Consider the following 26,423-nt stretch of genomic DNA (forward strand, 5'->3'; position numbering starts at 1 on the left):
TCTATTAAACAAAATATTGAACTTGGTCTAAGTGACCTAAGTCTAAATATAAAAATTAGTCAGCTTTGGGGCTTTGCTCAATTCCTTTTTTTTTTTGCCATTTTTTTTTTTAATTGTGGAAGTCAAACAGACTTCTTTCTGAGCCATATGACTTAGGATTTTGTTCAAATGAGATTAAATTGAATTAGTAAAAAGTTCATCTAATCTACTGGGCAGAAGACCATATACACAATCTTCCCTTATTGTCAGTTATAACATAACTAGAGGCCCGGTGCACAAATACATTCACTGGTGGGTCCAGTTGGCCTGCCCCAATGGGGCCCATCAGGGCTGGGGCTGGCCGGGGTGAGGGGCCTCAGTTGTCTGGTCATTCCAGTTGTTCTGCCATTTGGTCGCTGAGCTTTTATTATATAGGATGCTATAGATGATAACAGTTTCTCTAAAATAAGAATAATTTTACTTGGCATTAGTTTATTTTTATTGAAAGCCTGTATCCATTCAATGTAGCATCTCTGCCCCAAAATCCATTTGACTACATGTTAGAAAACTAAAAATAAACATTGAGGTGAATAAGTTGAAAGTTTGGGAAAACTTTTGATTTTAATATTTTAAAATTTTATCATGTACTTCATGTATTATTTTTAAATTATACATTCATTTTATTGTTCATATATATAACAATATTTATTATATATACATATATATATATATAACTACCAAAATCCTATTCCTAAAATAAAATTTGAAGTCACTTAAAGGCTTAAAAAGTATCTAATGACTATTTCTGTAGTGCATAAAATCTAAATTCTTGGTACAAGTTTTTAAGAACAACCAACATGACCTAAACCTTTCTTTCTAGTTTTAGTCATGTTTGAACATCTTACTCTGACTAGTTGCTCAAGCTCTTCCTCTGACTAGCAGGCCCCTTTATTTCTTTCTAACTATCTATCTATCTATCTATCTATCTATCTATCTATCTATCATCTATCTATCTATCCATCTATCTATTTATCTATCTATCTATCCTCTATTTATCATTATTTTACAAGTCCTACCTCAATGGCCATTAATCTCATCAGCTATTCAATGGCCACTTTTGTCTGAGACAGCGAAATAAAAAAAATCTTCAATATAAAATAAAACAAACTTACTTAAAATCTCCAAATATATTTTAGAACCAGTTTCTTCAAGGAATAATATACCTCAATGTATTCTCAAATTAGTTAAAGGGAAAAACCATAATAAAAAAACAAAAACCATTATATAAGGCAAACTAATTAAACCTAGCTAAAACATATATGAATAGCATAAATACAGAGGGTAGTTACTTTAAAAATAAAATGTAACTGTCATTTCTCCCTCAAATATAAAATATCAAGATTAGAAATTTTAAACATTAAAAAACATGGATTTATTAAAAACCTAATCTCTTTTTCACACACACATACACACACACACACACACACACACAGGAGCTAGGTATTCATAGGCTAGAAGTCCTCTGATAATAAACTCCAAATACGATTTAGGAAACCAAACATTGTTTCAATGAACAGTTAGTCAGTGGATTCATAGAAGTGCCAAACTAAAATTATTGTCAACAAATATGTGTTTTTGTTATAACTAAATGACTCTAAAAAATTTCCAGCAGAGCAAAACACATCAATAATGACATATTGAAACATCAGTGAAAATAATGGATAACCCATTAAATTAAATAGCAAGATATTTTTATTCTAAAAATTAAAAAGTATTACATCATGTTCATTTAATTTTGATTCACTTATTTTTAGTAATTACAATGTATTTTTTACTTTATTTTCTCTAGAATAATAATGGAGTTGTATTATATCTACATGATTTAGAAAAAAATGATTCCCTCAGTTGGCCAAATAGTTACAGTTTTTTTTTCAGAAATAAAGACATTTCTAAGACAACAGAAATCTCATCCTACTCCAATTATCAATTCTTTTCAATTTATTGTTAGCATTTTTCTGAAACACTATAATGCAACTGACAATTTATATAGTCAGCTGTAGTTGCAGAATGTTTTTATATGTTAAAGGAATAATAAAATCATAAGATGGCCAAATACCAATGCCACAACCTTATTGGCAAATGGTACTAATGTAGGTATGTGTATACCAGAAAAAAAAAACAACTGTATATATCACTCATGGCTCTATATTCCATTGCTATGGTGATGAATCATCTCTTGAGATTGATTTTACTTCCTGAAAAAATGGCCAAACTATTTAAATAAATGTTCTCTATGGCAACAATTTTAAACTTTAAGGTTGTTTTAACTGTGAAACATGAACAATATATCCATTCTATTATAATTCTAGAAGTAGCACACCTATTTCATATTAATTATGGATATAATTTTGTTATAGTAGTAAAAAAATGACTGATGTAGAAATTAATAGAATAAAATTTCAGTGATTTGTAGTATTCCTAAAATTATCTGTTAATAGCATCCTAGAGAAAATAGAGCATGGTGATTACACCAAAATCTATAATTCATTTAATCAAATATTGAGACAAACAGCACTTACAAAGCGTTACAGCAATCTATCCTAGCTTAGGGTGCTTTGTTGTGTAAAGATTCTAGATAAAATAGATTGAACACATATCTTATTTTCACGGGTCTTTATTTTAAAATAATATAAAGCCAAGCTATAAATCTTCATAGGTCAATCAATATCAACAATAATCTACCAATATTGCTATCAGAAGGACAACATAATCACATAAATTCAAAGAGATGAGTAATGTTTAGCATGATAGATGCCTCATAAGTCATAGTAATGCCAAATAAATTACATTTGTTGATATGGTCACAGCACCCAATATTTTTCATGTTTATATTGCTTATTTTAAAATTGTGATGCCACAATGCTAAAACTTTCAAATAATTCAAAAGCAGATCTTTCATATCTTCAAAAACCATTGTTTTTGAGTTGCTTAAAACGAAGTTCTGCTATAAACATAAAAGAGCAAAAATCTAGGAATTTTATTTGATTTTAAGTGAAAAAATAATACGGGTCTTTCAAGTTTAATTAACAAATGTCTACTTCTTTTTAAACAAAAGCTTAAGTACACAATTCAGTCTTTCATACAAAATGCTACTGGTAAACTATCAAACGAAAAAGCGCTATAAAATGATTAAGATAAGAAATAATGACAGCTTTTGTGGTAGGCTGAAAGGTGGCCAAAGATTCTTCCATTATTCTGTGCCCCTTTGGAAAATGACATTACTGTTCAACCATCAGGAGGTAGAACTGATTTCTCTACCCCTTGAATTGGGCTCAGCCTGTGATTTATATTGGCTAATGAGCCATTCACTGATTTGCCATAGCAGAGGCTTGAGCTGCATCTGCCCATTGGGGCTTGCTGCTGGGAACCATTTTGTCACCATGTGCTCAGATTGGGAACAAACTCCTACAAGATTCGGGATGACAGGAGAGCTATATCAGCCATTACAGCCAGGGAGAGGAGCCTGTGAGGATGTTTTAGGTGATTCAGCTCCAGACCAGTTACAGTGGTTCTCAACCTCCTGGCCCTTTAAATACAGTTCCTCATGTTGTGACCCAACCATAAAATTATTTTCATTGCTACATCATAACTGTAATGTTGCTACTGTTATGAATCGTAATGTAAATATCTGATATGCAGGATGGTCTTAGGCGACCCCTGTGAAAGGGTCGTTCGACCGCCAAAGGGGTCTTGACCCACAGGCTGAGAACCACTGATTAGTACAAGGCCTGGCTAATGCACAAAATTGAGGAGAATAATTAATGTTTTTGGTTTTGGGCAAAAGAGGTTTTTTTTTGCAGCAAAAGTTAGTTAGATAAATCTTCATATAATGAATTTATGCAACTAAACTAATTTTCATAACTCTCATAACAAATATAGTCTACAGAACAGCAGGACTAAAGCAAAATAGTAAGTTAATGTGATAACATCTACACTAATAAAAGAGAAAAATGGTAATTGGCGTACGGCGATACCCTTTTCATTGGCTAATCGGGGCTATATGCAAATTAACTGCCAACTAAGATTGGCAGTTAACTGCCAACAAGATGGCGGTTAATTTGCATATGTAGGCACAATGCAGGGAGGCGAAAGGGAAAGCAGGAAGAAGCCCCCTGCCACTGACAGTGATCGGAAACCCAGGGGGGAGCTAAGAGCTGGGGAGCAGGGCAAAGGCGGCCCTGGGGCCGCCTTTGCCCTGCCCCCCAGCCATGATCGGAGAATCAGGTGCCTTTGCCGCCCTGGCCAGTGATAGCAGGAAGTAGGGGTGGAGCCAGCGATGGGAACTGGGCACAGTCGAAGCTGGCAGTCCCAGGAGCTAGGGGTCCCTTGCCTGGGCCTAAAGCGAAGCCCACGATCGAGGGGCCGCTGCAGCTGCGGGTCCCCGCTGCCCGGGCCGGACACCTAGGCCAGAGGCGTTAGGCCTGGGCAGGGGCGGAGCCTGCAACCGCGGGGAGCTGGGGGTCCCCTGCCCAGGCCTGACACCTCTGCCGGAGGCCTCAGGCCTGGTCAAGGGGCCGATCCAGTGATTGGTGATCGGAGGGTGATGAGGGTCAACTCCTCTGGCAGAGGCATCAGGCCTGGGCGGGGGCCAGAGCCAGTGATCCGGGCGTGATGGGGGCCCCCTGTCCAAGCCTGACACCTCTGGCGGAGGCGTCAGGCCTGGGCAAGGGGCAGAGCCAGCAATCAGAGGGGTCTGGGGGTCCCCTGCCCAGGCCTGACGCCTGGGCCAGAGGCATCAGGCCTGGGCTGGGGGCAGAACCAGTGATGGGGGGAAATGAGGGTCCCCTGCCCAGGCCTGACGCCTCTGGCTCAGGCGTCAGGCTGGGCAAGGGGCCGATCCTGCGATTGGAGGGTGATGGGGGTCAACGCCTGAGGGCTCCCAGTATGTGAGAGGGGGCAGGCTGGGCTGAGGGACATTCCCCCCCACACACACACCCAGTGCACGAATTTCGTGCACCGGGCCCCTAGTTATAGTATAACATCAGTCTTAATAAAAACTACTTTATATATTTTTCCATAGAAACTATGTCCATTAATTTTAAAAATTTTGAAATAACGGGCAGGTGAGATGTGTAATTGACTATTCCACCAATTAAACATTATTTCAAATAAAATGCAAAGCACAGGAAAAATGTTAAAATTAGTTTATCTGCAAAAGTGTGGAGTGAGTTGAGTGAAATGCAACATGAGCTGCTGATTGAAATTACAGATAAATAAAGAGAGCAAGAATGGCATGGTGTTATATAGGCACTGATTTAAAACACACACACGCACAGAATAAGTGCAGGCATTTACATAACTATGTTAAATTTATTTTTTTCTACTTAAGAATAAAATTTAAAATGATAATTTAAAGTATCAGATTGAAATGAAACCTAAATAAAGAATGGAGAAGGAAAAAAAAGGATACAAGACTACTTTTTATTATGTTGCACAAGTACCAGAGGATAAAAGACAGGACAGAGATGGTGGTTTATAGTAGCTTTTATTTTATTTTTTTTAACATTTCACTTCATAAATAGTTCCTAGCAAGAAATGAAATGGCAGACAATTACTAATTACACCTACATTTTTTGAAGGGGAATATTTGCACTGATGTACACTTAAGAAATGAGAGAAAAATAAAAAGAGAAATTATTTTTAAATTAAATATTTTATCAGGAAAAAAATAATACAGCTAAAATAACTTTTACTTAACCAAACAAAACTGGAACATAGAAATGAAACAGTGAGTATGAGATACACAAAAGATATGGCACTTAAATAAATATTTTTCTTATTGTCTTTTCCCTTATTTTCCAGTTACTCGGGTTTCTAAATTAATATTTTAGTAACTTGGTTAAACATTAGAACCATGTAATTAAGCTTCAGAATGGTATTTTTACCATTGTAATTAACTATCTATCTATCTATATAAAAGGCTAAGTAACTGACTGTCCGTCGACCAACCGTCCGACCTACTGACTGGCAGGTACATATGATGTACACTGGCCATTTAAAAATAAATTTTGACTTGTGCATGCGTGATTTTTGTCTCCATCTGACACTGGCCTCCCATTTAAATTATTTTGAAGAATGTTTCCCATGTTGCCAACATTTGCGACAACTCTTAATAGATCACAAGGACAAACTCTAGACAGAGTAGGAATATTCCTACCTGAACCTGTTTTTGCACATGGTCAGTTATATATTGCTTTCTCTCGAGTTCAAAGAGAGTGTGATGTTAAAGTTAAAGTTGTAAATACTTCATCACAAGGGAAATTAGTCAAGCACTCTGAAGGTGTTTTTACTCTTAATGTGATATACAGGGAGATATTAGAATAAGTTTAATCAATTTATCAGTCATTATTTTTATCACTGTTGTTTTTATATCATGTATTTGTTGTTATATCATGTTGTTATTATTTATTTATTAATCAATTAATATATTATTGTCATATACATTTTACTAATTTTCTTTCATCTCTGATATTTCTATTATAAAGGGCAAATAGCGATATTAAACTATTTCCTCTAATTAATTTCCTTTCAATGTGCACAAATCCATGCAGCAGGCCACTAGTTAATAATAATAAAGCAAAGAAAATGCCAGACATTATAAGCTTGGCTATCTGACCAGCTTCTCCAAGAAGCTGCAATTTCACATCCCCAAAGAACCATTGGCCCATTCCCCATAGATCACTGGGGAAGGGGTCCAATAAAAGGGGAGATAGTCACATGGGCAGTGAGTCAGTGTGCCTTAGGGAAGGCACTTGCCTGTCAGTCTAACCTGGAAACAAAAATAATTGGCTTGGGGGAGGGGTGCAGAGCCACTATGTGAAATCCTGAAGGCTTCATTGGTTATACTCCTATTTGAAATCCACAGACAAAGGAATTCTCTCTCTATTGTTCTTCTGGCTTTGCTCTGTTTCCTTGTACTCTGTTGGGGAGCACCTGAGACTTTTTTGGAAAGTTTATAAGGTGGACATTTTGAGAAAAGGGAAGTGTGTGGAAGGTGTCCACACCGGTTATTGGAATTCTGAATTAGGGGATGCCAAAGGCGGCTCCCCTAATTATTCCTTGACCTTTCCAAACAAGCCTGTGCCCATGCAGACCCCTGGGTGTTTACTGGAATCCTTATGCTTAATCTTTGGGTGTCCTTGCTTAAAGGGCACTGCAAACACATGTGCCCTCACAAGATTACTTATCCTATTTTATCTCAAACTGCTGTTATAATAAAAGCCTAATGAGGCTGTCTGGTTCCTTTAGCCAGGCAGTCCCTTAGCCCTCTCCTTCACAGCAAATGTTGTGTCAGAGTAATCATTCATCTGTCCCTGAGAGTTTGCTGGTCAGCCCTGGCAGTACTCCCCCATGTTCTCTCCATAGAAATGTGGCCCTAGAAGCTGCATGGCCATGGCCATGCACACCCCACGCACAATGGACTGTGTCTGGGAACACAAGCTAACTTGGCCTGATATTGGAATGGACTGTGCAAATATGGAGAGGAAACTCTGGGCAGTGGCTTTAAACCTAGCTGTGCTGAAGACATTGCTGGACTTTTTCTTTGAAGGGATGGAGGGAGATGGGACCTTGGAAATTCATGGGCTTAATTCCATGCAGATAAATATCACTGATTCTCCCAAGCAATTCTTAGAAAATTCATTTTCTCGTGACATCACAAGAATCCCACTTCCACTGGCAACAGGTAGGGACACAAAGAACACCCCACCCATAATAGTGTGAGGATCAAAGAAACAATTCAGCAACACAAAGTAAGTTTTAATAGTTCAGGTATGTATTTGCATATCTTAATATCAATGAAAATATATAAATATAATTTTTTTCTGCTACTATCCACTTTTATAGAATTTGACATATATCTTTGGTTTTCCCCAGGTTTTCTCTTCCTCTCTCCATTCTTTTTCTTATTTCCTGAATTATATAGGTCAATCTAAAATTTCTTTGGCAAAAATGACTTTTTCCTCTTTGGTATATAAAAAGGAGGACAAAGGAAATTATAAGGTTATCTTGGCCCTGAGGGACAGAGCATTAAAATTAGGGCTCTCAACTGAGTTAAAATTGTTGTCCTCTGATATATACTTGTAATAAAGACACAAAAGTGTCTAAATTAAAATTGTCTTTGTCCTCCTGTTTACTTCCATTATCTGAGGTAAATTCTGTTAACAAATTGTTGGGCATTTTCCTATTACATTTTCCTTTTTTATAGAAAAACACACAAATGTATATTCTATAATGTTAAGTATAACATCAACATATCCAAGAAAAAAAGAGCTTTTTGGTTGCTGATCTCAAAAAAAAAGGGAAAGGGAAAAAGGGAAGAGACAGGGGAGTAAGAATGACTCAGTGTTGTGATAACATCTCATGTCTTTAAAACTTCAGTGGGGTCTTTACAAAATAAATTTAAAAAAACACATACAAATATATGTGAGCCTTTTAGGGGATAAAAGTGGGAAATCCAATAAATGATAGAGTTCCAAAATTGGGTAGATATCATGAGAGGGAAAACAACTTTTCATATAATGTAGGGGGAAAGAATCCAACAGTGACAGAAACTTGTGGCCAGATGACCTAAGTCCCCTGGAAATCCATATATACTATTTTATGGATAAATAGAGTTAACCATAGTTCACGGAATAAGGGTTAAACTATATGTAAAAACTCCTAAAGACTCAACAACAACAAAAAGAACTTTTGGAAATTATCAACAAATCAGTAAAGTTTATGGATATAAATTTCTTAAGTTTCTAAAAAGCAGGGTTATAAAAGGCAGCATATGGGTTCATTATATTAAAAATATTATAAGTAGCAACAATAAAATTAATACAAAGCAAAATTATATTGCATGTCATGTTTTCTTTCTTAATGCTTGGAAATGTCATGATTTTGATATGTCTTAGTACATTTGTGATAAAGATTACTTATTTTGTCACAAATGTGCTCATTTAAAGTAAGTTCTTATTTGTAAGAGGCTGCTTATTACTTCAAAAGAGATTTCAATAGCTATGAGGATGTAAAGTTAAGAGGAATAAATTATACTCTGTGAAAATGAATAAAGGAAACTTTATTAAAATCAAAGTGGAGACGCTCTGAAAGTGGAGCCTCTCACCACGTCTACCCACTGACACTTGGGGACTCCAGCAGGAAGAAGTGTACCTTATCCTCCCAACAGACAAAAGCCTACTTTACCACTCCAGCAGGAGGAACATTTTTCTCCTCAGCAACAGCCCAGCCAATGAGAAACTGCTACAACTCAGCCAATGAGAGATGGTCACCACTGAACTGTTTACTTCCTTCCAATGGCCCATCATTCAAAGTCATCCCTCCCAACTTCCCCTTTTACTTTATAAAGGAAGTTTCCTTTATTCTCTGGACATGCCAATGGTTTGCTGAAGCTTGCATGTCCCAAATTGCAATTCCTGTGCTGTTTATAAATAAACTCATTTTTCCTCCTTAAATAACTAGCTATTTTATCTTTAAGATTGACATCCCTAAATCTTTCAGTTATTTTATTAATGTAAAGGAAAATCACAGAAGTGTGATAGAAATGTGTGAAAAGGCAAAATCATGATGATAATGAATTATGGGCCTTTACAGTGAAGAGGGAGATTATGATAGAATATTAATACAAGTAGTTATAGTGTTGGTGATTCATTTAATTTTGTACAATAATAAAAGTGTAGGACAACACTAGAGATATTGGTCAAAGCCAGTGTTTTTCCACTTATAATGCAAACATACCAAATGTCCAACAGATTACTGTCATGGATGGGACACAACTTCATGTCCATTTGCTTTACATTGATTTTGTTTTCTACTAAGATTTTATTTGAAGGGCAACTCTCATATCTAAAAGTTATTAATAAACCACCAATCCAACAAATATAATAATTTGTAATACTTAAGAGTAATGCATTTTTAGTTTTAAGAGACTGAATATTTATATTTTTAAAATTTGTCTCTACTTTTTATTTATTTTATCAAATTTTTTTTAAAATTTTGTTTTATTGCTTAAAGTATTACAAAGAGTATTACATATGTCTCCTTCCCCCCGCCCCCTTGACATTCCCCCGGCCTCCCCTACCCCCCAGTGTCTTATGTCCATTGGTTATGCTTATATGCATGCATACAAGTCCTTCGGTTGATCTCTTACCCCCCTCCTGCCCCCCAGCCCTCCCCAGCCTTCCTGCTGTAGTTTGACAGTCTGTTCAATGCTGCTCTGCCTCTGTATCTATTTTTGTTCATCAGTTTATAATGGTCTTTATTATCCATAAATGAGTGAGTTCATGTGGTATTTTTCTTTCATTGACTGATTATCACAATTTTTTTACTTTTTTAATGTATTGGGGTGATATTGGTTAATAAAATTATGTAGGTTTCAGGTGTACAATTCTATAATACATCATCTGTATATTGTATTGTGTGTTCACTACCCCAAGTCGGGTCTCTTTCCATCACCATTTATCCCATCTTTAGCCTTTTCTACTTTAGCTGTGGCTCAGTATAATGCATTTTATAAAATTTCTGTGACTCTATGTCTTAGAAATATTAAAATGAATGATTATCTAGCACACTAAAATGCAGTTACCAAAAATAATGGGAAAGAATATACAGCTTTTTCAGCTAATGAAATTTCTGTTTATTATATTTAAATAAATGTTTTTTATTAACTTGAAATATAGTAGACTAGGAATTTTAATACTATAGGTCCTTTAGAGTTGCATTACCTTGAGGACAAATTCTAAGTTCCTTAACATCCTTGCATGTGTGAAGCCCTAAGCTGCTTTCCAAATCAATGTTTCCCTGTTCCTCTGTCTCTGTTCTTCAAATATATTTGTGCTCACTCATCCCCTAAAATAGTTTTTGAATCTATGCCTTCTCAAATATTTTAAGCTGATATATGCAATATTTTGGCTTAAAAAGTTTAATGTTTGTAAGAGATAAAATATCTGATGCTAAATATTGTATATGTATTTCAAATGTATTTTGTGCAACACTCCAATTTTTTGGAGCTCACATTGAGCTTAGCCAAATGATAAAACATGCCTGCCATATAACCTAAATCATCAGTACAATGAGCCTTACTGTGCGTAGGAAACTGCCTCAGTAAAACCTGAGAAATCTTGGAACACCCTTGGGTTTTAGACTCTTGCTTTACAGAATTCCTCAAATCAAACCAAACTGCTCGACTCTATTTCCTAAGCAAACAATGGTTTTTATAATCTATTTTCTTGCTCACAAATATGATCTAATTTGAAATTCAAATCCCAATCATTCTTCAAAGCCCAGCTGAAATTCTTTCACCTGGAGGCATCCTGTGTTTCTTATTTCATGTGGAAGACCCAATCTAAAGTCAAAATCCAGTCACTAATATTGTTGCCATGCTCAGTTTCCAGGCCTAACTTCTAAGGACAGCAAACATAAGTAAGTAAACATAAATTTTTAAAAAATGCATTAACTAATAAAAGCTATTTTATCAAGCAACATTACAGAGATTAAAAAAAAATAAGTCAGACTATTCTGTGGCTCAAGCACCACTCTAGTATGCCCAGTTTTGGTACTTTTGGTACTAACTCGGGGACATAGATGATGAACCAGTTATATTTATACCGGCAAGATCATAATAAAACACAAAGCTCTAATAATTCAAAGTTAGAACTTCTGTTCTCTTCAATTCTTTTTAGGGCAGGGGAGACCTACTTTATAAGTATGTCTCTTTATAAGTATGAAATTAATATGACTACTTTTTCTTATGCAATATAAGCCAATTTGAGGATCTAATATTTGGGGGGAAAAACTGGTGAAACAAGGTGTAATAAGGTCACGTATTCTGTTTGTAATGTAATAAACATCTCTTTATGTGGTTTTAATTTACGTTTTTGAATACATCAACCATTCATTCTCTCAGTAAAGCAAACATACACTGAGGTGTATGCAATTATATTGAATAAAGAGTTTTAAATTTTTCACTGGGAATTTCACCTATCAGGCAGTTATAGGAAGTAGTCAAAATACATGATTGCTGTTCTTATGAAATTTAAACGTCTCACTCTTTGTCCTTTGAAATTCAAATAAAGTGTTTCACATTCCCCACTGAAAAACCATTATTTCTATGACACCTGAGAGAAGAGAAAATATTTGGCCATAAATTTATTGAACATGCTGAGCAGCTAATAGCTAGGGCAGTGTTTTTCAAACCAAACACATATTGGGGCCTTTAAATAAATGTAATGGGTTGCAACAATATATACATATAATATATATCCGTTATAAATATATAAAATATATATATTTTAATATATATGAAATAAAATAGTACCATCTTACTATAATATAATAGACTAGAAAAATCAGTGTATCACGTGTACAATGTATAATCTGTTTTACTGTGGTTCATACTAAAAAGTGTTGAAAAAACACTGAGCTAATATATGTGTCACTACTATATTCACTGTGGTCTGCTCCCTGAGATTTGAATAAAGATGAACCTATATAGCAATAGTAAGTCCACAAATTCATGTGGATATGCAAGTGTGGGGCAGTGAAGAAATCCACTTTTTGGAGGACAATTTCTTTCAGCTCCATTATAAATAGTGACACTGAAACATCGTTAAAATTCCATTCACTGGAGAAAGATATTCAAAATAATGAGGGCTCATTTTTTTTTTATCTCCTGCAAGAAAAAATCTTAAAGGGCGTGAGTTCTTATTTAAAAACACACTCCATAGCATGGTTTTCAAAAAAAATCTTTTATATAAAGTAAAGAATGTTTCATAGAAGAAGAATCATAATAGAAATACCCTTCACCTCTTCTGCCAAGACTTGGCTTGTTCCATTCACTGGTATGGAGATTTCAAAGAAGCTCAGGGCATGGGTATGAGTCTGACAGACCTAGATCTGATCCTTGCCCTGTGTGCTAAGATATTCAGGTAAGTTTATAACGTCTTTGAACCATGTGCTTTTCTCATGTGTAAAATGAATGTAATGATGTCAACTTCATGTGGGTTGCTATGAGAATTAGATAAGCATGAATGTATATTAGGTCCTTCACATAGCAGTTAACATACAGAAAGTACTTAATTGGTAGCAAGAGCTATTCAAGATGAATTATCAGGTATTCAACATGTAATGATTTGTGCTTCTTAAGCATATCATTCTTAACAATGGATTATATTATTATATCAGGTAATTGTAAGGCATAATACTCTAGCCCTTAAAATATTAGGGAACACTATGGACTTGATTTTACAGATGATAAAGTAAGGCACAGAGAGATTAAACAGGGTAATTAGTAACTGCTAAGTGACAGAGCTAGGATTTAAAAACTAGGAATTGGACTCCAGAGATCTAGTTTATGATAAATGTTAGCTAATATTAAAAATCATTATCTCTCTGAATAGCCACAAAAATAATTTGAGATATACTAAAACAATAAAACTTCAAGAAAATTGACAGATTATATTTGCAACACCAAAAAAGAACAGCTTTTCTAGACAAACACAAAGATTGATGAGAAAAATGAATGGAAAACCCATTCTCATAAGCATAAGAATCATAAAATGACTGACAAGAAATATGTGATGATTATATGAATAATAATGTTAAAAATGTTTCTGAACAACACAAAATAAGTTCTCAAAAAAATCAAGAGAGGAGCCATGTTCTTGGGATAAAAAAATATATATATAGCACTATAAAGATGCCAATTCTAGACAAATTAAATATAACCACAATTAACTCCCAACAGGAATTTTTATGAAACTTGACAGCTGATCATTAAGTTCATTTTTAAAATAAAACACACCATAGGCAAAAGCTCTTTAAAAAGAACAATAAAAGAACTTGCTCTCAAAGTTATTAAAACCATTCCTTAAAATTTGTGGGTGTTTTTTTTTTTTGTTTGTTTTGTTTTGTTTTTGTTTTTGTCTAAGTATATCAATAGAACAGAGACACCAGAAATAAATCTATGTACATTTAAGAATGCAGTATATGAGAAAAGGCATATGTCAAATCATTGATGGTAAAAATGGAGTATTCAAGTTATGGTATTGGGTACTATTGGCCATAAAGGAGAGAAAGAAATGAAGAAGGGAAGGGAGGGGAAAGGAAGGGAAAGGAAGGGAAGGGAAGGGAAGGGAAGGGAAGGGAAGGGAAGGGAAGGGAAGGGAAGGAGGAGGTAGGGGAGGAGGAAGGAAGTGAGCCTATCTGATACTAGACTTCAAAATAGAAAAGTTTTCAAAAACTTCTCTCCCTTACTACTTAACAAAGTAAACCATAATGATTTTTTTAATCTTTTCTTTAGAACAACTCACAATTTCTTGAAACAAGTTTATGCTATAAACCTAAAAAAGTGGAAGCCAAGAAAAGAGGTTATCTCATAGCAGCATGTAACATGTATCCATATACTACTCCCACCCATGCCCTGGAAAGAAAAAAAAGAGTGTTAACATCTTTCTGAGAAATCCTATGCAAATAAACTAACCAAGATATAGGGAAGATTGTGGTAGAGTAGACACTACTGGGAAAATCTACCAAAAATGAAGGACTGACTAGACCACTGGAAATATTCTACAGAGGCAGAAAGGGCCACCAAGACTCATAGATTTAAAATAGTCCATGTCTGGTTGGCAGAACCCATCTTGTAGCACCTCAAATGGGGGAAAAAAACAACAAAAAAAACCCCAAAAAACAAACAAACAGTCAAAGCCTGTTTTCCCCTTCTCACCAACTATCTCTTTAAAATAAACAAAGTAGCTAGCCCTTAATTCCTCTACCTCAAATTGTGGCTCATCATGGATAATTCAAGATAGGTAAAGCAAGTGCTTTAAGTTTTAGGATTAAAAAAAGTAAATTGAATAAAACCATAGCTCAAAGACACCAATATCACAGGATTTAAAAGGAGACTGTGGACCTAAGGGGAATTCTGAGGATCAAAACAGCATCCTTGTATATAAAATACATGAGTGAGGGGAAGCAAGGGCAATACTCATATTTTCAAAATTTTAAATAAGTGAATGCTATGGAAGAAAGACTCTAGATAATGGCAGTTACTGTGGTCAGAGGAAAATAACAGGGTTTAAAATAACTGGATACATTATGACCGCTGTGGAGGACAAAGACGACCCAACATACGAATTATTGTTTTCTCCGAAGTGAAGACTCAACAAAGGAATCTGAAAGATATTGAACGATATAATAGAGAGAATTTCCCTGAGGTGAAAAAGTGAAAGTGCAAAGATGTATCAGATCAGACAGAACAAGAGACAAGTATCAGGCTGCCTGCAGACATTGTATGCCAATATTCAGTGCTAGAATGTCATAGGAAGTGAGTTAACAGGAAAAGAAGTGATGAGCCCTTACTAATATCCCCAGAAAAAAAACAATAAAGAAAACAGACATATTTAGCGTGAAATATTTCAAGGGTTAACAAGCAAGCAAGCAAACACACAAATAAAACTAATTAGCAGTGAAATACACATAAGGAGGGATGACTTAAATATTGAACTTGGCCATAGAGAAGCCATAATAGAATACCGGTGGTGAATACCGCAGACGCCTATATATATAGAATTAAGATCAAAGTGCCAAGGCAATTAATGTTGCAGAACAGAATGCAATTACTCTGAACTCTGGCAAAGTTAAAATAATATAATTGTCCAGAAAACTGAAAATGAAAAAGGGTGAGGACAAATTGGAGAGGAGCTAATCACCTCAAATTGCACTGCGGGGAGTTAATGAACACTGACACGTGGGGCTGAGGCAGCCAGCTTCTAAATGGCACTCATAAACTTTTATTCTGAACATAAAGACAAGCTTTAAAGAATTCTTGTTGTGAAGAAAAATTTAAGTTCAGTAATTCCTCTTAATTTAGTTCAGAGTATATTTCCTCTACTAAATGACTATGTTATTGTAAAAAGCATGTCCATGTCTCTCTACATACTTATGTTGTTGTGCAGATGTATAAACATATAACTGTGATGATATTCAATGTATATTAACAGTGTGTTGTTGTTTTTTTCCTGAGTGTAAAGATTTTGGGATGATTTGTAGTTTTTCTTTTTCTTTTACCTTGAATAAAGACATTGCAGTGAAATACTCACTTTCACCTGTATTCTACATCTAAATGCAGGATGATAATGACAATGAGGAAATGATTGTAGAAGCCGGCAGATGTCTCTTTGCATGAATTGGTCTGCGTGGGAGAAAGAAACCAGCAAAGAGATTTAAAGGGGAGAAAGGGACCTGAAAAAAAGACAGTGTCCGGAGGTTTGCATGCTAGGTAACCAGGAATGTGTTTTGCTGAGCTTGCCTGACCCCATGGCTCTGTGTCTGAACTCCATAAAAAAGGGTTGATTACACAAGGTAAGAAACTGGTTGTAACCAAGAACGGAGTTAGCATCCGAGCTCTGATGCCCGGTGAAATGAGTGGGCATGGAGCGGGGCGCAGCGCCTCGTTCACAGCTCTGCTAACACAGGAGCCATAAAGAAAACAAACGTGTTTGCTTTGCTGGGGTGTTATTGAAACTGGAATTATCTGGTGTGGCTCCCCGGCACAAGTATCAATCTCGCATGCACGGTGCTGGGCTGGGAGGGCAGTGGTGAGGAAACAACTAAAATAGTGAACAGGAAGGCTGGTTAGCTTATGCCAGAGGAAGTTAGGTAAATGCTTGAAGTTCCAGAGACCTGCGGTATGATGCCAAATTTCTGGTAAGAATCAGTGGAATGCAGTTAGTGCTGTGGACTCATGAAATCTTGGGAAATATACTCCAGTTACATGAAAAAACAAACAGCCTGGTGATTACATGCCCTAATTTCCTGCTATTTCAAAACATCTGACCTAATGTTAGAACATGTGCATTGAAGATTGATTCAGAATGTAATCATTTATTTGAGGTAGCCCCAAATTACATATCCTTCACTATTCCTTCTCATTGAAGAAAACTATATATTTAATTTCATAAATATTCAACGAGTTCTTATTCTCTGAAAGCAATGTGTTAATTTTGAAAGGTTCATTGAATTCTAAGATATTTCAAGCAGATATGATTTTCTGTTCACCAATATGACACACAATAGAAAAGGTTGATTTTTTTTCAAAGCATAAATAAAGAGTAAGCTGTGATAGATAATAATAGAACTCCAAATACCTATAGACATTTAGAGGTGGGGAGGGACGCCAGTTAGCATGTAGACAGTAGGAACAGCCCCTGGTTTATAGGTTGAGAGACTAGAAGTGTGTGTCTGTGGGCAACTGCATTTTCTGACAAATGGAAACATCAATGGTGAGAGGGAATCATTGGTTCGCTGCCTCCTGCAGGCCCTCTACTCTGGATGGAGCCCACAACCCAGGCATGTGCCCTGATCGGGAATCAAACCTGGACCTTCTGGTTCATGGGTCGTTGCTCAACCACTGAGCCACACTGACCTGGCTTTTTCTTCATTTCATACATTTTTTGGTGGTGTATATGTAGAGAAATTTTCAGGAAGTAAATGGGTCTCCTTCTTCTGTTCCCAAGCCACACTCCGTGCCCAACTGCAGACAGGATGTGCCTCCTGCCTGTGCTGTGCCCTTCGCTCCGCAGTTACTTAAAGGAAAATGATGAGCAGAGGATCCACGGGAAGGACAAGCAGCAGGACTGGAGATGTGACAGGCGGCATGTAGATGTCGATCACTACAGTGGGCTTTAGAAATGCTGGGGAACTGAGGTTGCAAACTTTCCAGGGACAAAGTTAGGAAGCCTGGCTGCCACCACCTCTCACTTTAATGTTAGAGAATCAGTGGATTCTTTCTTATTAGGTCGATAGATGGAGTCAACATTCATCCAGTTCTCCTAGGAGAATCCTAGCTTACACCCATGGCTCTGAAAAATGTTCCAGCTGAGAAGGTAAATTCTATCTTTCTCTAAATTGTCTTCCCAGGCAGACACTATAATTTGGTCTAAAATGGATGAATTTTGAAAGAAGTTTACTGCCTATGATGACTCTCACCTTCTTCCCATGTTAATTTCTTGATTTCCATGTACAAGTTTTCATTTCTTCAAAGATTAAATTGTTTAATCCAAACACAACACTAACTTCCGTTCAGGGGAAAGACATTAACCTCTGTAAGCACGGTATTTTCCAGTTTTTATAAAAATAAAACAGCCGAGACCGGTTTGGCTCAGTGGGTAGAGCGTCGGCCTGCGGACTGAAGGGTCCCAGGTTCGATTCCGGTCAAGGGCATGTACCTGGGTTGCGGGCACATCCCCGTTGGGGGGTGTGCAGGAGGCGGCTGATCGATGTTTCTCTCTCATCGATGTTTCTGACTCTCTGTCTCTCTCCCTTCCTCTCTGTGGAAAATCAATAAAATATATTTTAAAAAAAAAACAACAAAAAAAACACCAATGGATTTTTAAGTTTAATTATTTTTATAGTTAATCATGTACTAGTAAGGTTAGGTAGTCATACATGTGCCTACTGTGTTATTTATCTGACCAAAATGCAGAAGGTAATCTCAGTATATTTTTCTAGTACCCAAAGTCAATATAGTATATTAGTGAAACTCTGTAGGTTCACATAAAACAAAATAAAATTTAAAGTTAAGCCTGGCTGGTGTTGCTCAGTGGTTGAACATCGACCTATTGAACCAGTTCAATTCCTGGTCAGGGCACATACCCAGGTTGTGGTTTTGATCCCAGTGTGGAGTGTGCAAGAGGCAGCCAATCAATGGTTCTCTCTCATCATTGATGTTTCTAGCTCTCTCTCTCTCTCTCTCTCTCTCTCTCTCTCTCTCTCTCTCTCTCCCTTCCTCTCTGGAATCAATAAAAAATATTGATAAAATAATAAAGTTAATATAATTATCCTCATTAAACATTTTATATAAAAGAATGTTCTATTGTGTTGTCACTATGACCTTTAAGTGAAAAAATGGCTTTGAAACAAATTATCAAATTATGTCTTACTATGTACCCAATTTCCTAAGATGTTATATCAGTAATATTTAAATATAACTCTAGTTTTAAAAATACTTTTATATTTATGAAATAAATTTAATAATCTTTCCACATTTTATGTCACATGCTTTCCATTTTTCCTGTCTTAATAAATTTATTTCCACACCTACATACATATCCCAGGGAATGCCTTATAGATTGAAAGATTCTAGTTAGATTTTGAGGTAACCAAGAATACTTACTACCTTCTGAGAAGTAACACACAAACCAACATGAACGTCTCATTTATGACCTTTTGAGTTTTAACATTCTGCTAAGTGATAAAACACACAGAGCACACACACAGGTAAAAGGATAATATTCTTACTTGATTTAAATAGATTCCGAAATAAATTTAATTTCTATACTAAGACTCTTTGTCATCTCTTAGAAAATGCATCTGCATTAAAAATATATATATAATATATTGAAATAAAATCACTTATTCAAATCAATGCTTCCAGCAAAAATTGCTCAAGATTTATCAAATGCCCCTTTTGGAATTCCTGTAAGTGTGTATTTCTAACTTCCATTGAAAATAGAGGGGCACATTTTATAGACTAACAAACACAACACTATAGTTTAATTCTAAATGGTTTTCTAATGTGTTACTTTTAAACTAGCCTTCACTAGTTGTTCAGTTGTTTAATTGATTTGATTTATGTAAATAAGTCTTTAGCTTTAGGAAACAATTACATATTGAAGAGATAAGGGGATTCTATCTTCTTAGTTCAAGCTAAAACATAACCTCTAAATTATCTTTTACAGTAAGCCAAAGCCAGTATCACATACCTTTCGGGAATGAATTTCTTTCACATACAATGGAAGTAGAAACTCAGATATACCTTCAAGTCGAATTCCCTTCTTGGTGACTCTCAGATTTCCCATACCATCCTACAAGCAATGAAATATAGTTCACTTTTAGGTTAATGAGAGAATGAATAACTGGCCATAATTTTCTTAGGCCTAAATTGAGAAAACAGTTAAGCTCAAGTCAGTGATGATTTAAGGAAAATGGGAGATTGAATCTATTTAATGAATGACTGCAGCATTTTGCATGCATATAGAGGGCTCTGTTTAACATAAGCAGGATGAGAGGAATATAAAGGATCGAGTATATCCTCTCAGCTCTATCAGAGACTAGAATGTATCTATGAATAAATCCTGTACTTTCTTCATGCAGCAACCAGTTCAACTATTTGTTAGGTATAATGATACTTGCTACCCGATTATTGGGAACAACTTTATTTGCAGAAATCTAATAATATTTTTACATTACAGTTATACACATATTTCTACAATATTCAAATAGTCACATTCATATAATAATTTCAGTAAGTACTTAATAATTGACTAGTATAAGTAAGCATGGTGTTTTAGTATTCAAATAATAAGTAACGCATATATCCTCTCCTTTAGAAAATACTCTATGAGGAGGGTTAAACAAGTATGCAAATAATGTTTATGAAACAGAGTAAAATAAATAAGTAAGAACAGAATGCTACTGGGAATTTAAAAAGAAGATTTCAAACCTGGCAATTGAATATGCCACATCTCATGGAAGAGATTGACTATGATAAAGGCCTTAAGAATATGGAATTTCAACCTGAGATGTCCTTAGAGAGAGAGGAGCAAAATGAACATCTGGTAACACATAGGACATAACAATGCCATCCAATCTGGACAGTGTATGAAATATGGTGAGAGAATACAACTGGGAGTATGTTTTGAGGCCAGAGAAAGGAAAGCCCTGAATACAAAGCTAAGGAGTCTGTACTTATTTCAGTCTCCAAGAGAAGAAACAGAAGTTCGTCAATAGCTCAAATTACCAGTGTTTAAGCTTTAAGACAATTCTGGAATAGTATGTGGGCCTAATTGACAAAGCGTCAGTTAATAATGCACAACGTGGCATATGTGTGAGGGTGGTGGTGGAAGAACAACTTATCAGACCTCGTGACTAACTTTATCTGGAGATACTAAAAAAGGGAGCATTTACAATTAATCCAAGATTTCGCCTCTATGACTAAATAAGGGAACATAGTGGTTTTACGCTGGATCCTGGGAATTTGTAGGCAGAATAGCAAAAATAAATTCAGCTTTGGACTCTCTAACTTTGAGGTAACATTGAAAACTTCAGATACTTATTTAAAAACCATTGGATCTGTAGAAAGTGGTTTGGGGGATGCCCATCACTTAAGGCATGCTTGAGTCAATCATGATGGATGAGCAAATTTTACTCTAAAACTTTTAGATGATGACTTAAGTTTGTGAGTTGGAAAACAGTTATTTCTTACATTCTGGGAGGCTGTGACCAGTAACACCAGAGGAAAGCTAAGACATTCTGATGGCCCCATTCTCTACCCCTTCTCCCCGCAAAAGCAAGTCAATGAAGTAGTATAAATACAATTTTGAGTAAGAATTAAAAGACTTTTAAGTTAGACAAAGAAAATGACTATTAAGAGAGAGAAATTTTTATGTGGTGAGGTTTAAATCTTCTTATCAAAGGAGAAAGTAATAGATTTTGGTTGAATTGAACTGGGGATGGGAAGAAGAAATTTGCTTTCTTGAGACTCTGACTTAAAACTGACACTGGAAATGCCTATTAGGGAACGAGAGAGAGAGAGAGAGAGAGAGAGAGAGAGAGAGAGAGAGAGAGAGAGAGAGAGAGAGAGAGAGAGAATTTTAAGGACCATTCAAGGTTAATTCTGATGGGAAAACGGTCTACCTTTTTAGGGATGATGACACACTCTGGTTTCTCTGAGGTAGCTGTTTATACCAGTTTTATAACAGACACTTTCACTCTCAAAAGTGAAATGTGTCTCTGATTTAGAAATTAATTACATGGCCACCGATATACTGGCTCAGTTAGTATAGTTTCACAGCATTCTACCTGGTAGGAACAGAGGCAGAAGTCAGTCAGAGACTCCGACCTGAGGATGTGCCAGGCAGGAATGGCAGAGTCATAAGGATATGGCATTCTAAAGTAGCAAAAATTATGCCCTTCAAATATCTGTCCATTATTTTTCTTATTGGGTAGGAACAAATGAAGCCAGAACAGCACTGCTGGGCTGTATAATAGCACAAGGTCAAAGAATGATAATTGATAATGAATTGGTGACCAAGATCAATAGGGGTTTAGAAATATGAGATAGGGGAGGAGAGATTTATCACCAGAAAATGGAGCTTCTGATATTGGGATCTTGACAGTGAGAGAATTTCCAGATATGATGAGGCCTAAAGAACACTTGGGCAGTGGTGGGAGATGTGGAGACAGAACACTCTATAATTCAGAAAGCTGATAATATTAGAACATGTGAAATGACACATGGCTTAAAGTATTTATTTCCTCAGAGGGATTTTCTTTACTAAATCTCACACAGTGACTGTCCATATATATGGTCAAATCCTATCTGAAGGAAATTTTCTGCAGTATTTCCCATGGAGCTGCTCTGAACATATCTAATGGAATTATCTTAGGGTAATAAAAAAAAATTCTATTGCAAACATAATACCCGTTTAAATATTAATCTTTTTAAATTCTTTTTTAAAAAACATATTTTTATTGATTTCAGAGAGGAAGGGAGAGGAAGAGAGAGAGATAGAAGCATCAATGATGAGAGAGAATCATTGATTGGCTGCCTACTGCATACCCCCTATGGGGGATTGAGCCTGAAACCCTGGCATGTGCCCTTGACAAGAATGGAACCTGGGACCTTTCAGTCCGCAGGAGACTCTCTATCCACTGAGCCAAACCAGCTAGGGCATTATTTATTCTTTAATGTAGCATAAATAAATGGAAAATATTTAATTTCCAACTCCTAAAGAAGAAAAAAATCATATATACATATATATATATATATATATATATATATATATATATATATATATATATATTTTTTTTTTTAAACACACACTGTTTTAGGCTGTTCTTTATAATTTAGTAGAGGCCCAGTGCATGAAAATTCATGCACTTGGGCGGGGGGGGGGGGGCCGTCCCTCAGTCCAGCCTGCATCTCTAGCAGTTCGGAACCCCTTGGGGGTTGTCCACCTGCCGGCTTAGGCCCACTCCCCAGGAGATGGGGCCTAAGCTGTTAGTCAGACATCCTTAGTGCTGCCGTGGAGGCGGGAGAGGCTCTGGCCACTGCCATTGTGCTGGCCAGCCATGAGCCGGCTTCTGGCTGAGCAGTGCTCCCCCTGTGGAAGTGTACTGACCACCAGGGGGCAGCTCCTGCATTGAGCATCTGGCCCCTGGTGGTCAGTGCACATCAGAGTGACTGGTCGTTCCAGGTCGTTCCAGGACGTTTTGCTGTTAGGGTTAATTTGCATATTACCCTTTTATTATATAGGATAATAAGCTGTTTTCTCTCATAAGAGGAAGAACAAATAAAAACATAAGTTTACAGTCTGCTTTGAATGTGTTTTTACTATGCTGTTTGCTGACAGCCTGTATGTTATTTTCATTTCAATAGGCCTTCTTTATTCCTGCCTATTATTAGAAAATAAGTATTATAGTGATAATAATTGATAGAACTATAAATTTGACCTATAATTCAGCTTATATAGCAATATCTTTATAGGTTTTTGTTAGTAAAATATCTTTTATCATCTGGAACATAATATATTACCTTTGTTCTTAGCCAATATTCAAAGTTTCAAATAATTTATATACCACCAATTGTCAGTGCTGTGAAAAGGTTTTAACTGTTTTCATATATTGAATCAGACAATAAACATTGCAGTTGGTATCTTTTATTTGTATTGGCATCCTTTTAACCATGTGAATGATTTTTAAAATGCATAATAAAATAAAATTCATTTTTTCCTAAATTTTCTCTTATTAAAATATAATTTCTTGACAAATATTTTCTTATTTTTCTAACAACTCACATATCATTCACTTCTCAGGACATATGCAATTGCTTAGTAACAAAATAATCAGAATGAAAATATGCTGAAGCAAAATAAAATAAAAACAATAATATACTCAATGACATGGTAGATATGATCATAATAACCTAGTAAGTGGAGAAGAAGTGGATGCATTCAATAAATCTGATGAGACTATGTGCTAGTATAAGGAATCAGCAAAGATGTAAGCCTTATAGTAATGCTATTATATATCAGGGACCAGCAAATGTTTATTTGAAGTAAATGGAGAATAGATTATATCTGTTCAATCCCATGGGAACATTTGTAATACAGATGCATTTTATGTTCAATATTCTTAAAAACAAATGGTTTCCACAGGAATTGCTGCAAGGAAAAATTATTCCTGTGACCAGGCCTAGTAGTCTAATATTACTTGTATAACACAACTTTAAATGTGCAGGGAAATCCCTGTAATGTGCAACTTTAACTTGAAATTCAAGTTTACATCTTAAGAACGTGATAATCGACCTTGGCAGAAGACAGGCTTGTTAATCAACAGTTCTCTAGGAAAACTGAGGGTGCTATTAAAACATAGCACATTTCTTGGTGGTAAATGTGACAACTGAAAAAAACCTCAGGGATTTGACTTAAGAAAAGTATCAAATAATTATAATAATGCTATGCACCCTATGGACAGCCATCCATTAGTAGTTGACTGAGTAACATACATATTTTAATCTTTGGAACATGACTATAAAGCCTAAAGGTTTGCTATTAGCATTCCTGTCTTTCTCAAACTTCTCTATATATAAAAGCCTAAGCGACTGAATGACTGAACGACTGGTCACTAAGACACACACTGACCACCAGGGGGCAGACGCTCAATGCAGAAGCTGCCCCCTTGTGGTCAGTGCGCTCCCACAGCCAACCTCCCACAGTCCCTCCATCCAGCCAGCCCGCCCCGATTGGCCCTGATTGGGACTGGGTGAGACAGCCCCTGATTGGCCCCAATCGCTGGCCAGGCCGAGGAACCCCACCCATACACAAATTCGTGCACTTGGCCTCTAGTGTTTAATAGAATACCAGAATTATAATAAACCTAGTGAAAAAAAATGCTCAGTTTTCAAATAAATTTAGAAAATGGTTGCATGCTATATTCCCTTCAGAGATTCATAATGCATGTTAGTATCCTAAATAGTCTAGACGTCTACAATAAGGAAACCTATTTACTTCATTCAGTACAGAGTTCCCCAAACATTTTGCCCAATGGGTCCCCTACTCACCTGTATTTTAGAACAGACTGAATAATGTCCCCTGAACACTAGTTTAATCACCTGTATTTTACAAACTCTGTAGGAATACTTCTTAAAAAGGAGGTGCATTGTATAGCATGGAGGTTCAAAAAGAGTTTAAAGCTATGTCTCCACAAATATTTTTTGATAGCCTATGCATAGTACCACTAAATTCTGTTTATAATTTGATTTCACAGCTGTCTTTGAATACGGGAGAGAATATGCTGAACACTGCTAGGAATTTCATCTGCTTCATGGATGCAACTTCTTATTGTCTATAAGAAGTGAGAAAGAGAGGTGATGCTGATCATAGCTCTGGTTTTGCACATGATATCTGTCAGTTGTTATGAGCATAGTTTAGTTCCTAAAAGAAGGATAACTTCTTGCCTTGAGCAAAATCACATTACTGGACCTGTAAATTATAGACAAGACCTGAAGGTATGGCCACTCTGCGTTAAGTAGCCTACATGGTAAGGTCTTGTCTAAGAAGTCCTTCCAGAATCTCATGACAGCATCTTCGATTTCCACCCTAACTGTTATGAAATCAGGCATACCAGCTTAATTCAGAGAACGCTTCAGCAAATTCTGAGCCAATGGCATATCAAAACAACCTTGAGAAATAGGCACATTATTGTCCTCATTTTAATTAAAACACTGCAAGAAAGGGAGCTAAGTGGAATTTATGCAGCTAGGAAGTTAGCCTGAAATCTAGTAAACTTTGGCAACTATGGAAATAGAAAATGTAAGTTAAATTTACTTTCTTAGGTAATTTCAGTAGGGAATCCTAATATGTTTAGGATTATTTCTGAGTTAATTTGTATCTCCACTTTATTAAAATTTTTGCATTCTTTGTGTTATTTTTTTTTTAATTTTGTTCTCAGACTTCATTTACCAGCACATATTTCTCTTTGGGCTCAGATCTGTATCATAGTATTCTGAAGAAAGTTTTATGGTAAGAAAAAAAAACAAAACACAAAAAGCTCTAGTTCCAAATGATTACAAAGTTCACCCTGAAATGAATCCCCCAGGACAAATTATTGATATCTGTATAGTCAATCACCATTTTAAAGAAATCTGAAAAGAAGACTTTTTGTAAAGAAAAAAATAAGCATTTTACAATCTTTTTATGAATTGTTTTGTAATTAGCCTCATCCTATAACTAAGTTGTGTGTGTGTGCGTGTGTGTACTTCAATGCATGTGTGCATGCGTGTGCGTATTTAGAAGAGATGAGTTGCACAGGAGGGGTAGGTAAAA

General features: G+C 35.9%; 1 protein-coding gene across 2 annotated transcripts in view; it reads right to left on the minus strand.

The window, feature by feature from the left end:
• Window positions 1–26,423, minus strand: part of SGCZ (sarcoglycan zeta) — a 198,202-nt gene that overhangs the window by 95,587 nt on the left and 76,192 nt on the right. The window contains exons 2-3 of one of the 2 annotated variants that reach the window (XM_059681106.1): window positions 19,800–19,901; window positions 15,226–15,246 (exon numbers count right to left, since the gene is read on the minus strand). In XM_059681106.1, coding sequence (XP_059537089.1) covers window positions 15,226–15,246; window positions 19,800–19,901 — 123 coding nt within the window. The remainder of the gene's footprint in view (window positions 1–15,225; window positions 15,247–19,799; window positions 19,902–26,423) is intronic. The other variant, XM_059681105.1, reaches the window with a different exon arrangement.

The sequence above is a fragment of the Myotis daubentonii genome, chromosome 2 (genome assembly GCF_963259705.1).
Source record: "Myotis daubentonii chromosome 2, mMyoDau2.1, whole genome shotgun sequence".
NCBI classification, from domain to species: domain Eukaryota; kingdom Metazoa; phylum Chordata; class Mammalia; order Chiroptera; family Vespertilionidae; genus Myotis; species Myotis daubentonii.